General features: G+C 41.5%; 2 protein-coding genes across 2 annotated transcripts; both read right to left on the reverse strand.

Moving 5' to 3' along the window:
• Positions 1 to 329: 329 nt before the first annotated feature.
• Positions 330 to 8093, reverse strand: keap1b (kelch-like ECH-associated protein 1b). Its single transcript, XM_079553591.1, has 7 exons — positions 7985 to 8093; positions 5671 to 6499; positions 4678 to 4923; positions 3242 to 3918; positions 2650 to 2855; positions 2384 to 2560; positions 330 to 1424 (listed from the first exon to the last, which is right to left on the reverse strand). The coding sequence occupies exons 2-7, from the start codon at positions 5974 to 5976 to the stop codon at positions 1180 to 1182; spliced, it is 1857 nt and encodes a 618-aa protein (XP_079409717.1). The 5' UTR covers positions 5977 to 6499; positions 7985 to 8093; the 3' UTR covers positions 330 to 1179.
• Positions 8094 to 9768: 1675 nt separating this feature from the next.
• s1pr5b (sphingosine-1-phosphate receptor 5b) lies at positions 9769 to 12296 on the reverse strand. The gene is made up of 2 exons (XM_079553542.1): positions 12224 to 12296; positions 9769 to 11699 (listed from the first exon to the last, which is right to left on the reverse strand). The coding sequence occupies exon 2, from the start codon at positions 11497 to 11499 to the stop codon at positions 10282 to 10284; it is 1218 nt and encodes a 405-aa protein (XP_079409668.1). The 5' UTR covers positions 11500 to 11699; positions 12224 to 12296; the 3' UTR covers positions 9769 to 10281.
• Positions 12297 to 12801: the final 505 nt, after the last annotated feature.

The raw sequence follows: 12801 nt of genomic DNA on the forward strand, positions 1-12801 counted from the left end.
AAAGGCCACAAAATCTGAGGTTTCCTCTCAAATTACTTTAATAATGGTGGTGGTTGGGCATTCACCTGCTCGGTGGCGATACCGGTGGCCAAAAAACCGGAAGACTGCCTTTATATTAGCTTTATTAACTGGAAGGCTTTTTAGCACCATCCAGTGGTTGTTGCGAAAATCCACAAGCTCACTTATTTAGTCAATTTCATTAAAATCAGGATAACTAGACTTTCCAATTAATCTCGCTATGCAATATGATAACACCTTTACTTGAATGTACATACCCGCACATTTTGTACAAAGCCAGTCATTAAAAGTTTCATTTCCTTACAAGTCCCTTTATGATGAAGCAAAGGTTTTACAAACATTCAAAACGTTTCTAGTTTTCACATGCAAATTATTCAAAAACACACCAGAGTCCAATTAAAAATCCATTTGAAAAAAAGAAACATTTAGTTAATTCAATAAATAAGGTTCACTTTTAAATTCTGTACAAGACTTCTTGAAACATCAGTGTATAAAAATTACTAAGAAACCTTGGTAGCTTAAATTGCTGTTACAAATACAGTTTCAGCAACTTTGCCACTAGTATACAATATGCATACATTACACCGTTGCTTTTGTATTCGAGGTTTGTAGGGTGTGCAAAATGGTTGTATGAAGTTCAGCAAGATTCCTAGACGCTAAACCAACTTCTCCCTATTGGCACTCAAAACACCAATTATGTTTCATCCTTAATATCATTAGATGATACCACATACAAGGTGAATTTCTATTTTCACATTTCAAAAATATACTGTCACAACTGAGCTTCATGCCCCTTCGACTTCAAAAAAGAATACACTGACAACGTTGATGTGCCCAAGAATAAACATGGCACTTTGACCCAAGTGCCCATACTGACAAATGCTACAAAGAGATTCCATTTCACTCGGGTGCAAAAAGCATCCGGTAATACTCACGTCCCCGTCAATGTCAAGGAGACATTTTTTATGACCTTGCTTGACAAAGACTCCATAATTATTTCTACATCAGGAGAATAAGATGTACTTCGGTCTGGCCACTTGTCAATGTTTACAATGACAACACTGAGGCAGAAAGTGGCGTTTAATGAAAAAACCCTGTCAATAGAGAATGTTGTGATGTTGATAGCGGATATTTCTATGAAGATCTACAAGTCTAGCCTCTTCAGTGTCTGTGCCGCTGGTGTGACTCGTGGCTGGACTGGTCTGCGTGGTCGTTGTTGTCAGGTGAGCCCCCACACTCCCCGTCTGACTGCTGATTTGAAGACAGACCTTTGGGGCAGGGCTCCATTGTCACAGCGACCCCCACGCCGCTCCGCCCCGACGTCATGTGTGTCACTTCTGCCCAGGTGTCACTGTCGGGGTCGTAACACTCAACACTGTCCAAGAATGTGTTGCCATCATAACCTCCTGCAACAAACAGGCAAAAATTATACAAATATTCAACAAACAGCAAGAATGACATAAAAATCCTTATATTTAGCACATGAAAATGTGAACCATGTTCTGGCAGCAGTCAGTACCATCTGACCCATGGGCAATGTCGAGTATGCATAATGGTTATCAAAAAATACAATAGAAAACCAACAATAACAGCATGTATTGTACAAGCTAAATAATGTGTGCGTGTTTTTGTGATGGGACTGTTGTGTGTCCCACACAGACTAAAGCAGGCACTGGCAATTCCATTTATCTTGTACCATTTTGTCTTGTAAAATATTCCATAATTGGCCACATTTAACTTTCACAGTTATTTTCATCAGTACTGTAATATTTTATTTGACATACTCATTTTCTTTCTGGAGCTTGTTTGACACAGGCTGCCTCTCAGGAGTTGAAAAAGCTTAATAGGGGGTATTACGTTTTGTGCTGGTATATGGTAAAAATCTCAAACACATGTATATCGCTATCCTACACTGAACCTGTTGCGATATTATATTATAATATATTGCAAAAACAATATTGATCTGAACCAGATTATACAAAATAGTAGCTTCACTTCCTGATTTTTCTGATGCTCCATTTTGCAGCACAGCTTTCAATATAGAGTAAAACAATAATAGAGTGGCTGTTGAAGCTCCTGCGAGTCTTTTTACTTTGTGATGAAAGGAAAGCCTTTTCTGAAGGAAAAGGCTTAAGGAAAGCATTTCCTGGATACATAGGACCTCAGAGGGAGCTTGTTGGTAACAGGTGGTGCTTTTTGGGAGCTGTTGCTAAGAATAGCCACTAGGGAACAGTCAATGATTACTCAAAGATAACTCAAAGGTTATGGATGAGAGGGCACTGCATCAGAGTTTGCATAATACCTTCCTCTTAAGGTTTTTACTATACTATATTGATAAAAACTGAAAATGTCATCTTTTACTCACCCAACACATAAATGCGTCCATGTAGTGCAGTGACTCCTAGAGCACTGCGTCTGTGCCTCATGGAGGCAGCAAACCTCCATGAATCAGTTTCCACATCGTATCGCTCCACTGTGTTCAACTGATTGGTACCATCATAGCCTCCCATGACAAAAATATGATTTCCAAGAGAACATACACCTAAAAGACAATCAATGACCCCATTTTCACTCTTGAGAAGATCAGACTAGAAGAGATTTATAGCCTACATTTATGTGATTGATCCTTACCAGCTCCAGAGCGAACAGTGTTCATGGAGGCCATCGACTTCCACTCGTCCCGCTCAGGGTTGTAGCACTCACAGGAGCTCAGGCGATTGGCTCCATCGAATCCCCCAACAGCATAAAGCAGTCGGTTAATGACCGCCACACCAACCCCAATACGACGAGTCAACATGGGAGCCACCAGCTGCCACTCATCCTTCTCAGGGTCATATCTGCAAAAACAATATTGTCTTTTTACCTTCTAGCCTGTGTGGTGCATCATCTAAAATCTCTGTCTAATCCAAGTCGTGACTCATGGGTTTTGCTTCAGTAGTTCTTCATCCACACAAGGCCTCCTTATTAGGTTACTATTTAACTCTCTTTTGTAGTCATCAGAGGACAGAAGGGCATAGTTTGGTCAAATTGTAACTTGAACAAACCCATTTCAAACTGCCTGCATTACTGCTTAACTCAAGATTTGTAATGAACCACGAACCATGAGTCAGCATTCATAGGATTTGACCGGATAAACTATGTCCAACTGCGTGTTGTACTGTCATCCATGATGATGAATTCACTCATTCAGTTAGAAACAAATGTAAATGTAATACAGTTTTACCTTTCAACACTGTTGTGATGAATGCATCCATGAGATCCTCCGACTGCATACAACATTCCATCAATGACACCAACTCCTATTCTGTTTCTTGGGACACTCATTGGTGCACAGGGAAGCCAGCAGTTGTTCATGGGATTATAGCAGTCTAGGGCATTGGAGTCCATGTTGCCGTCTGGAGCGTTGTTTCTTCCACCCACTGCATAGAAGAGTCCACTGATGACGCAGGCGGCCAGGCCACTGCGAGGGACCTGCAAGTCAGCAAGCCTCAACCATGCTCCCGTACAGGGATTGTATGCCTCCAGATAACTGAGGGACTGGCGGAAATAGCCTCCTGCGGTGTAGATGAGCTGGGGGACCTTCGGTGTTCTGCAGGGGATAACTTTGGTGGGTTTGTGGAGGGTGAGGTCCTGAAAAATCTGAGCTAGGTAGTCTTTACACTCTGGATCCCAGTCCAGCGACTGTAGCTGGGTCTTCAGGAAGTTTGGTGTGAGTGAATGGCAGCGGACAGCCTGAAGTAAGGCCTGAACATACGGCTTCCGGTTTTCACGGTCATACCGCACCCAGGCCACACATGCGTGAAACACTTCCGACTCACAGCGCACGTTGAGCTCGTCTCGGCTGATGAGGTTAACTAGCTGGCAGTGGGACAGGTTGAAAAACTCCTCTTGCGTAGCAACCTTAAAAAATAAATAAATACATAAGCATACAATGGCAAATATAAAAAAATGAAAAGTACAATAGATTCCCATCTGGGGCAATGAGAAACGACATTCCGAATCACATTGGGACTTCCCTGGTTAAATAAATCAATATGAAATGACGTAATGTCACTGCAGATCCTGTCATTAAGTATTTAAGTTGAATTGTTCCAAGTCACCAGGTCACTTTTTGAAGTGCTGGGTTATTTCCCAGTGAGACACATTTTACAGTTAACGTGCTACAGGTCAGGACATACTTAAGATGACTCATGCGCGCTTGTTTTACTGACTCGTTGGTCGACCAATAACAAACAACAAAGGACAAGTATGGCTTCGCGAGCTGGAATATATTTTAGCAACATATTATCTTAAAAAACAAAACTAAAAACCTCTTAAGGGGGGTATTATGCAAAATTGTCCTTTTAGAGCATTTTACGGTGTTGATCTCTCATTAAATAAAACACACATTTGTGAGTTGTGTTTTGCTTATACAATCTTGCTCGACTTAAGCTCTTCTCACAGCCCTGAGCAACGAGCTTCGCAGCACAACTTGTCCCTCCTTTGCAGACCTCCGACGGGTAAAAACATACCCTGGAGCTAGACAACTATAGAACATGCTGCCGCCCGTCCAATGTGCCCATGACAGCACATTGGAGGTTTGTTCTGATGGGGAGTGATGTGATGAGAGTTTTAAAGGAACTCATGTTGAACTCTGAATCATGCCAAGGGGAAACCTACCTGACTGAAGTTCAAATAGATGTATTCACGGGCCTTCTGATGAAGCTCTATACAACTGATCTGCTCAGCAAAGTTAGCGATGCCAATAGCGTTGCTGGGATCAAGTTGCTGAACTAGGAAATCACAGCAGGCCTTGACCACACAATCAATCTGGTACATAACAGCCCCATTCATTACGTGAATCACACACTTCTCCCCAACGGAGATGCTGGCTGTGTAGGCAAACTCAATAAGTCTTTCCATGACCTGGGGGCAAAAACAAAAGACACAGAAAATAAAAAAGAAAAGAGGTGAGCTTGATAACAAAATTCAGGAGTACATGCAAAAAAATAAAAAAACAATACACGAGCTGTATGAGCAGCAGTGTTAATTTCATCGACTAAAATATTGAGTCTTAATTTTAGTCAAAGTGATATTTTTGACGACTAAAATTGGACTAAAACTAAATTAAAAGTTGTTCATGAGACTAAAACTATGACTAAAATGTCCAGATATTTTAGTCGACTAAAAAAAGACTAAATAAAAATGAAAAGGAGAGACTAAAATCAGCCAAACTTCTATTGACCGTCTAAAAGAGCCTCATATCATTTAAATTCACTGCCAAAGGATCAGCTCTGAGCTTTATTCATGTGGAAGCAGCTCCATTAAGTCGAGGACCTTGATTAAATATGATTATAATGAATATTATAAAAGCGAAGTCGACTAAATTAGTCTTAAATTTAGTCGACTAAATTGACATGCAATTTTAGTCGACTAAAACTAGACTAAAATTGAAACGTTTTTTTTTTACTAAATCTCGACTAAAATTAAATTACATTTTAGTCAAAAGACTAAGACTAAAACTAAAATAAAATATGTTGTCAAAATTAACACTGATGAGCAGTACCAGACCTTTATCAATAACTTCCTCAAGACCAAAACAAATTCAGGAATATTTTAAAACTCAAAAGGAACAAAAGCATTTAATTTGGTGAGAAGAGAAATAACGCTTACCTTTGGATGAATACCTTCAATGGGCACCACCTCCATCCCGCACTCCTTCAGACCATTGGTGAACATGGCTCTGAACACTGGCGAGGACGAGGCCAGCACCACTTTGTGCGCCACAAAGTCCATGGCGTCCAGGTCTTTGTAGCGCACACGCAGCGTGACGTCGCACAGCTGCCGCTCCAGACGCAGCTCGTTCATGATCCCGAAGGCAGCGGCGGTGTGGCTCTCCAGAGTGTAGCTGAAGACGCGGTGGCCATTGCGCGTGGATGGAGTCACCAGCGCTTTGCATTCTGTCAGGCACTGTGTCATTTCCTATCCTTTCTCCCCTGCGCGACGACCACCTCAACGACAGAAAGACAAGCAGCGGGCCATCTTTGCACCATGCACTGGCTGAAAACAAGAACGGTTTAAAGAGCCTGACAGAAAGCAAAGTCACGCCTGATGTAACTCCTAATTTATGTGGCCACGGTGCATTTCCTTGTTCTGTTCAGGACAGTCCAGTCACAGTGATTATGGCATCACAGGGATCCATGGTCACTTCCAGTCATGTCTGCGCAGGCACCTGCAGTTCCAACATGGTCAGAGGACTCAAACTTTGTAGAGGAATTTGACCAACAAATAAAAGGATGATACAATGTCCTCCTTTCTTGACTAGAAGGAGTTACACTTGCGGCGAATGTCAACGTAGTGTAGAAAAGGCGGAGGGAGGTCTGTTGACTCCCTCAGTGGAAACAGAGAGGGTCAGGTGCCAGTCGTAGCAGGGGATCCCTTCCTTGAGGTTACTAGCCCGGGAATGTTGCGTTTACAAAGCAGAAGTTGTTTCAGATGACAACTGCAAAGACAGAGAAACAAAGCTGAGCAAAACAGAAACACACCACTTCACTTCTTTGTGGGCCAAAGAGTTGAAAGGCCTTTAAAACAAACAGACTGATAAACTGACCATATGAGGAACAAAGTGTACAAGTTAAAAAAAGCAGAACTGTGACTGCCGGGGCCAAATTGACAGTCACGATTTGATATGAGCAGAGTTTGTTTGCTTTTCATCAGTGACAATAGCTTCCTTTATTTGTTTCCCGTTTTCCACATATTAAATGATCACAGTATCATGCAGCAAACTGTGATAATGTTGTTTGTTTGCATTTGTCAGATTACATTAGTGCTGTTAGGATAAACTTGGCTTTTTAATTACGTGACCAGTATGGGTCATGTTGGTGGCCGGAAACAGCTCCTCACAACCTAAATTAAAACTGACCGAGAGAAAAGCGCCTTTAAGGAGAAAAATCTGGAAAAAACACTGATAAAACACTCAAGTATAACGACAGCAGGAGTCAGGATACTGTGAGGTGTTCAGTTATGTAACACTGCATCTGGAACACACAGTAATCATTACCGTACACATTATGACGAGGGAGTTCACTTGTTGGCCACATCGACGCAATACCATCATCATAAAAGAAACATACGTATGAAGCCCTGTCCTTAGTTAAAGCACACATCGTTTTACTGGTGAGCCTCCCCCAGGATTCTGAGAGAAATAGTTTCGCAAAACATATTGCACAACATGTCCTTGCCAAATATAAAATGGTCAAACAGGCTGATCTAAAACTTGCTTAGAACTTCCTGGTGCATTTCATACATAACCATCCTATGAGCAGATTGAAATCAACAGGATATTTCACTTATCTGCAGCAAAGACGACAATCATCACTTTGAACAATAGCTCTTGTTATTGTGCACATTTACATCAGAACTGTAATTAGAGGCAAGTCAACACATTAACGAGGCAGTGCATTCATGTCACTGTCAAACCTGTACGATTCAATTAAAGTGAAACAAACCCCGTGTCTTGGACAGTGACTCATCCTCCTGAAGGTGCGACTGGTTTAAGAAGACTCACCTGCAAAAACACGATTATGATGTAGGTCCTTACATAAACTTTTTAAGAATGGCGCTCTCTTCAAGGAGCAGGACCTAGTAGGCAACTCTCCAAAACACCAGACATTATTTTCCACTTGTTTTGCTGCACAGAAGGAGTCGCGTTCAGCGCAGCGCATGCATCCCTTTGGCTGTGACTGTGATACACTGTGGATGAATACTCTGATTTATGATAAGCAAGAGGTTCTCCTGAGAATAACAGTCAAAAAAAATGAACCGATAGCAAAACAGGCTCCTAATAATAGACGTTCGCGCGACAGTGAGGACGATCCTTCTGACGGGAACACGGTGTTTTTGTGTGAAGCCTGAAGCTACAGGACAACGAAACGCAATGTTGTTTTTACAGCACAGACGCTTTATCCGAGGAACAAAAGAAACTCACGTAATCTAGCTCAGATCCTCCATCGCAGTTCGCCGAGCAGTGCTCTCCGCCACAGAGGAAGGGGAGGAAGGGAGAGCTGTACTCACCATGACTAAGCATTGTACCAGCCTCTTCACCTTCACAATAAGAGTCCGCACTCACCGCCTCCCACAGCGTGTAATGCAATCAACCTGTGTCCAAGAGCCGAAACCTTTATACTGAAAGTACCTCGAGTGAAGGAAACAGCAGCTGGCAAAAAGCCAACAAGCCTCAATAAATATGTGGACAAATAAGTTGAGTTACTCAATGTATGACACTGCGGTTTTTTGTTGTTTTTTTTTAGAAATGTTAGTTTGAATTATTTATAAAAACTAAAGGATGGTCAAACAACATGCTGACAAACTGTATTTTTCCATTTCCCCTGAAGTTAACTTTTGCAAAATGTCCTGTTGTGTAGTGTCTTCTGAACTGGGTGATTTCACCTCATTAAAATTTCCACCAATCTTCAAACAATTTCAGTAAACACAAATATTTATCCACGAGAATAAAGACAATGATGTCAATATTAATCCCTGAGATTGTGCACTATTACAGCTTTAAGCACAAGGTGGCAGTAGAGTCAAGCTCATGTCTCAGGTCGTAGTTACAATGTTATTTTGGATTTTTTATAGCCTATCATGTGGCAGAAACCGGCTCTGCATCAACAAATGTTTTCAAATGTTTGATGTTTGATGACAGGCTAGGTTTACTACGTGTGGGAATAAGGGTCTATTTTAGAAAACCAACTCATTAAATGTAAAAGAAAAAAAAAAAGTGCTGATATAATGTTGCTGGAGGTTCATAGTAAGGTTCTGTGCAGCAGCCAGGGGAGAGCAGGTGTAAAATTAGTCATCTTTTTTCATGGTCTATGAAGTAAACACACGTTAATGTTCAGAATCAATGCAAAACAACCATGCTGCCATCTTGCTTTCTTTGCTTTAATTTGTGATTAAATGTTAAGGTAATTTTTATTATGGTGGTCATACCGCCTTTGCTATGCCCAATCCCGTCAGACCTTGGAAGCTAAGCAGGGAAGGGCCTGGTCGGTACTTGGATGGGAGACTGTTTAGTAACACCAGGAAGCCTAGTGAATGTAATGCGTGAGTGAGTGAGTGGTGGTGGTCGGAGGGGCCGATGGTGCAGACTGGTTGCCTCGCTTCCGTCAGTCTACCCCAGGGCAGCTGTGGCTACAACAGTAGCTTACCACCACCGAGTATGGAGTGAACGAATAGTGCAATGTAAAGCGTCTTTGAGTGTCCAGAAAAGCGCTATATAAAACCAATGCATTATTATTATTATTATTATTATTATTATTATTATTATTATTATGGGTTTTGCCTTGTAGTCAAAGGATCTGAGTAACTAGAACATTAAAGACCTGTCACTGATCTTTTGCTTGGAAAGGTTGTCGGCTCAGTTGGAGCAGCAAATGCCCTTTTGACATAAACAGCCAGCCTAAAACAACCACTTCAGCGCATATGGATTCTAAACATGTGGAGAAAAGGTCAAAGTCTGAAGATGATTGAAACCGAAAGAGACACTTCACATTTTGAGTAGAGACTATAAATAAACTGGAAACACACATGAACTCTTCAGTGGAATCATTTATTTCTTTTATGAAAAGAAAAATAAAGTTGGTTGCTGCTACATTTTACACATTTTACAAAAGCCAAGATAAAAAAAAACATGTATCTTATAAAAATACAAAGTTATACACTTGATATTATACTGTACATGCCGTATATGATCCGCACTTGTGTAAACTAAGTCAATAGAACATGGCCCTTAAAATCAATTGAACTGCACTGTGCTGCAAAACAAGTTAAGAGTATGTCAAACAATAAATTAACACAAATACAAAAGAGCAGTATGAAATGAATCAAACGTCACACAAATAGACACACAAAGAAGTTACAGTCTTTTAGCTGTGACCTCGAACCAGCGATAGGCAGCATGCATGCTCACATTTACAGACTGCGTCAACAAAACGCACAAAGGAGATAAGTCACAGAAGGGAAAAAGAGTCACACTATGATTCACCAGGAACCAATCTAACACATGACCGGTCTGTGTGGTCAATCATAAAATGCAGACTGTGACACTGCACTAATAGCTTGATAGTGCTCTTTACCTCAAATATTTTCAGTGCAGATTTTACCTATATATTTTGACCTCTCAAATCACGCAGTTGATTTATTTTTTCTTATACTTCAACGCTTGTGTACAAATTTGACAGTTTTTAATTGTAATTCAGTCAGTTATCTATCTTTAAAGTTGGTTCATGACTTGAAAACCTTTGGGTACAGGGCTTTAATTGGAGATGGAGAAGTGACAACATTCCCAGAGGAGATAGTGGTGTCCAGGCCAGCGTCTAACTTCTGTGATGCCACTTCGGTTTTACTGAAACTGCACTCAAGGAAGGGCATCCCGAGCTTCTTCACCTGGCCGTCTCTGGTCATGAGACAGGGTCTACAGAGCAGTCTCAGTATGGCTCTTCTCATGTCCTTACTGGTCAGGGTGTAGATGATCGGGTTGAGAAGGGAGTTTACAATGGCTACTCCTAGGAAGTAGTCCGCTTTGTAGAGTATTTTGCAGTTCCCTGTGGGGCAGAAGAAATCCAGGAGGAGGAGGATGAAGAGGGGCATCCAGCAAGCGATGAAGACCCCCAGAACAATAGTGACGGTCTTCAGCAGAGCAATGTACTTCTGTGACTTTCTGGCTAAACCTTTCCTCACGCTCCCAGTGAATGCCTGTCTCTGACGCTGTGTGTTGTTGCGAACAATGCGGAAAACTCGGACATACAGGACCACAATAGCCAGTAAGACTGCACAGAAAACAGACACACAGAAGAGGATGTAGCTTTTGGAATACAGGGGCAGGACTGTAGAGCACTGCTCCAGTCTGTGCATACAGTTCCATCCCAAAATGGGCAGGACTCCTAAGAACCCTGAAAGAGCCCAACTTGCACCGATGAGAGCCCACATCCGCCCTTTCTTTGCCCCATGGTACGGCCTCATAGTAACCATAGTAACATGCCGCTCAATGGCAATGGCTAATAAACTGATGACAGAGGCGGCCAGGGTGATGAAGACGCCTCCCTCTCTGATGAACCACAGCAGAGGTGTCAGTTTGAGAGAGTACGGTCCAGACATGATGATGTTGGCCATGTATGTGATTCCAGCCAACAGGTCCGATAAAGTCAGGTTCCCCAGCAGGTAGTACATGGGTAGGTGGAACTTTTTGTTCCTCCAGATGGCAATAAGAACCACTGCATTCTCCAACACAATTAGCAGACACACCACCAGAAAGGCAATGCTCTCAGGCTTCAGCCCGTCACAGCGGTTCTTCAGTTTGCCTGTGTGATTGTAATGCTCCACTATCACAGAGTTGTCCTGGTACTCCAAGAAGAAGTGCAGATAACTGGGGGGAGGGGTGGCTGTTGACACAGGCAGGACGGATGCAGTGTGTCCCGTCTCAGTAGTTATTAAAGCATCCATGTTCTGTGCTGCTCCTCTTGTGCTCTGATACGAAAGGAAATGTTCATCAAGTCCATATGTTTAGCATTTTTTTCAGGAAACCATACAATTATTTAAGGTCCAGTCGTCTTCAAGGTGCACTTAAGGTGAATTATAATCCTTCCAGATGGAATTTTCCTTTGTTCCAGGAGATGGTGCTCATGAGCCCCAAGTCTGATGAACTGCAAAGAGTGGAAACAATAAAAACATTAATGCAATAGTGATGATTAAAAAAAAAAAGCTCATGTAAAATATTTAAGCTATACTGTATTTGCCAAGACACATTTTCATTGGCCTAAAAACATACAATATTCTAAGTGATTTGACATCGCTCTAGTCTCTAACCAATACATATGAATATCATTGGAATCATTTAACTTATTCTTCAACCAAGCAGTATCTTAATTTGATCTCATGCTGTTAAAAAAGTTTGTACACCAGGCTTAAAGAACACCATTGTTGCAGATTAGTCACATTCCTTTCATTGATTTTGTTTCTCACTCCTTACAGTTAACAGTTAACTAAACAACAGCACTGGGACACAAGCACAGGGTAGTAAAATATACACTGATCAACAGCAGCAATGTGTCAATATATAAGTATTTTCTATAGGATGATATGGCACAGGAGAACTAGAACTGGAACTCAAGAAATTGACATAATGCAAACTACTTTAGCTTTCACCAACAATGTGAGGGGAAATTACCTTGAAGTAGAAGAGTTGCCCTCCTGCCCTCCATCTGGTTTGAGTGATGAGAATTCAAACACAGCCTCGGAGCAGACTGACAGAGGAGCGGGAGTGCACCGAAAACTTCACACTGAAACGCAGAGAGGGGCCGTCCCACACAAGCCCCAACTCTGTCCCTCCTCCTTGAGTGGTCACACAATCTATAACACACATGCGGTTTGGAAAAGTTAGTTTGAAAAAAAAAAAATGCAATGAAAAGCATACATCCAAAAGCTGGTCCAGATAAGTCCAAAAAAGTTACTTGACTTTAGAACATGTTTGAGAGGAGATTGTTACCAATAGTTATTATTATTATTGTTAGAATAGTAACTAAATACACTGTACACTATTAGCACTTTCTACACAAGAGATTCACTTCCAATAATTCATTCATTCAAGTGTGGTAACAATTTGATACTTTGCAGAAAATCTTATTGGGAGACCCCCCACCCACCTCTGACCGTAACAAAGTTTCACATGTTTCACATGCATGAGATATAGTTCCTGTGAATAACCAGTTTTAACACGAACTGTTAGTAACATAATAACCTATTTCG

This window comes from Gobius niger (assembly GCF_951799975.1).
Source record: "Gobius niger genome assembly, chromosome: 3".
Taxonomy (NCBI): domain Eukaryota; kingdom Metazoa; phylum Chordata; class Actinopteri; order Gobiiformes; family Gobiidae; genus Gobius; species Gobius niger.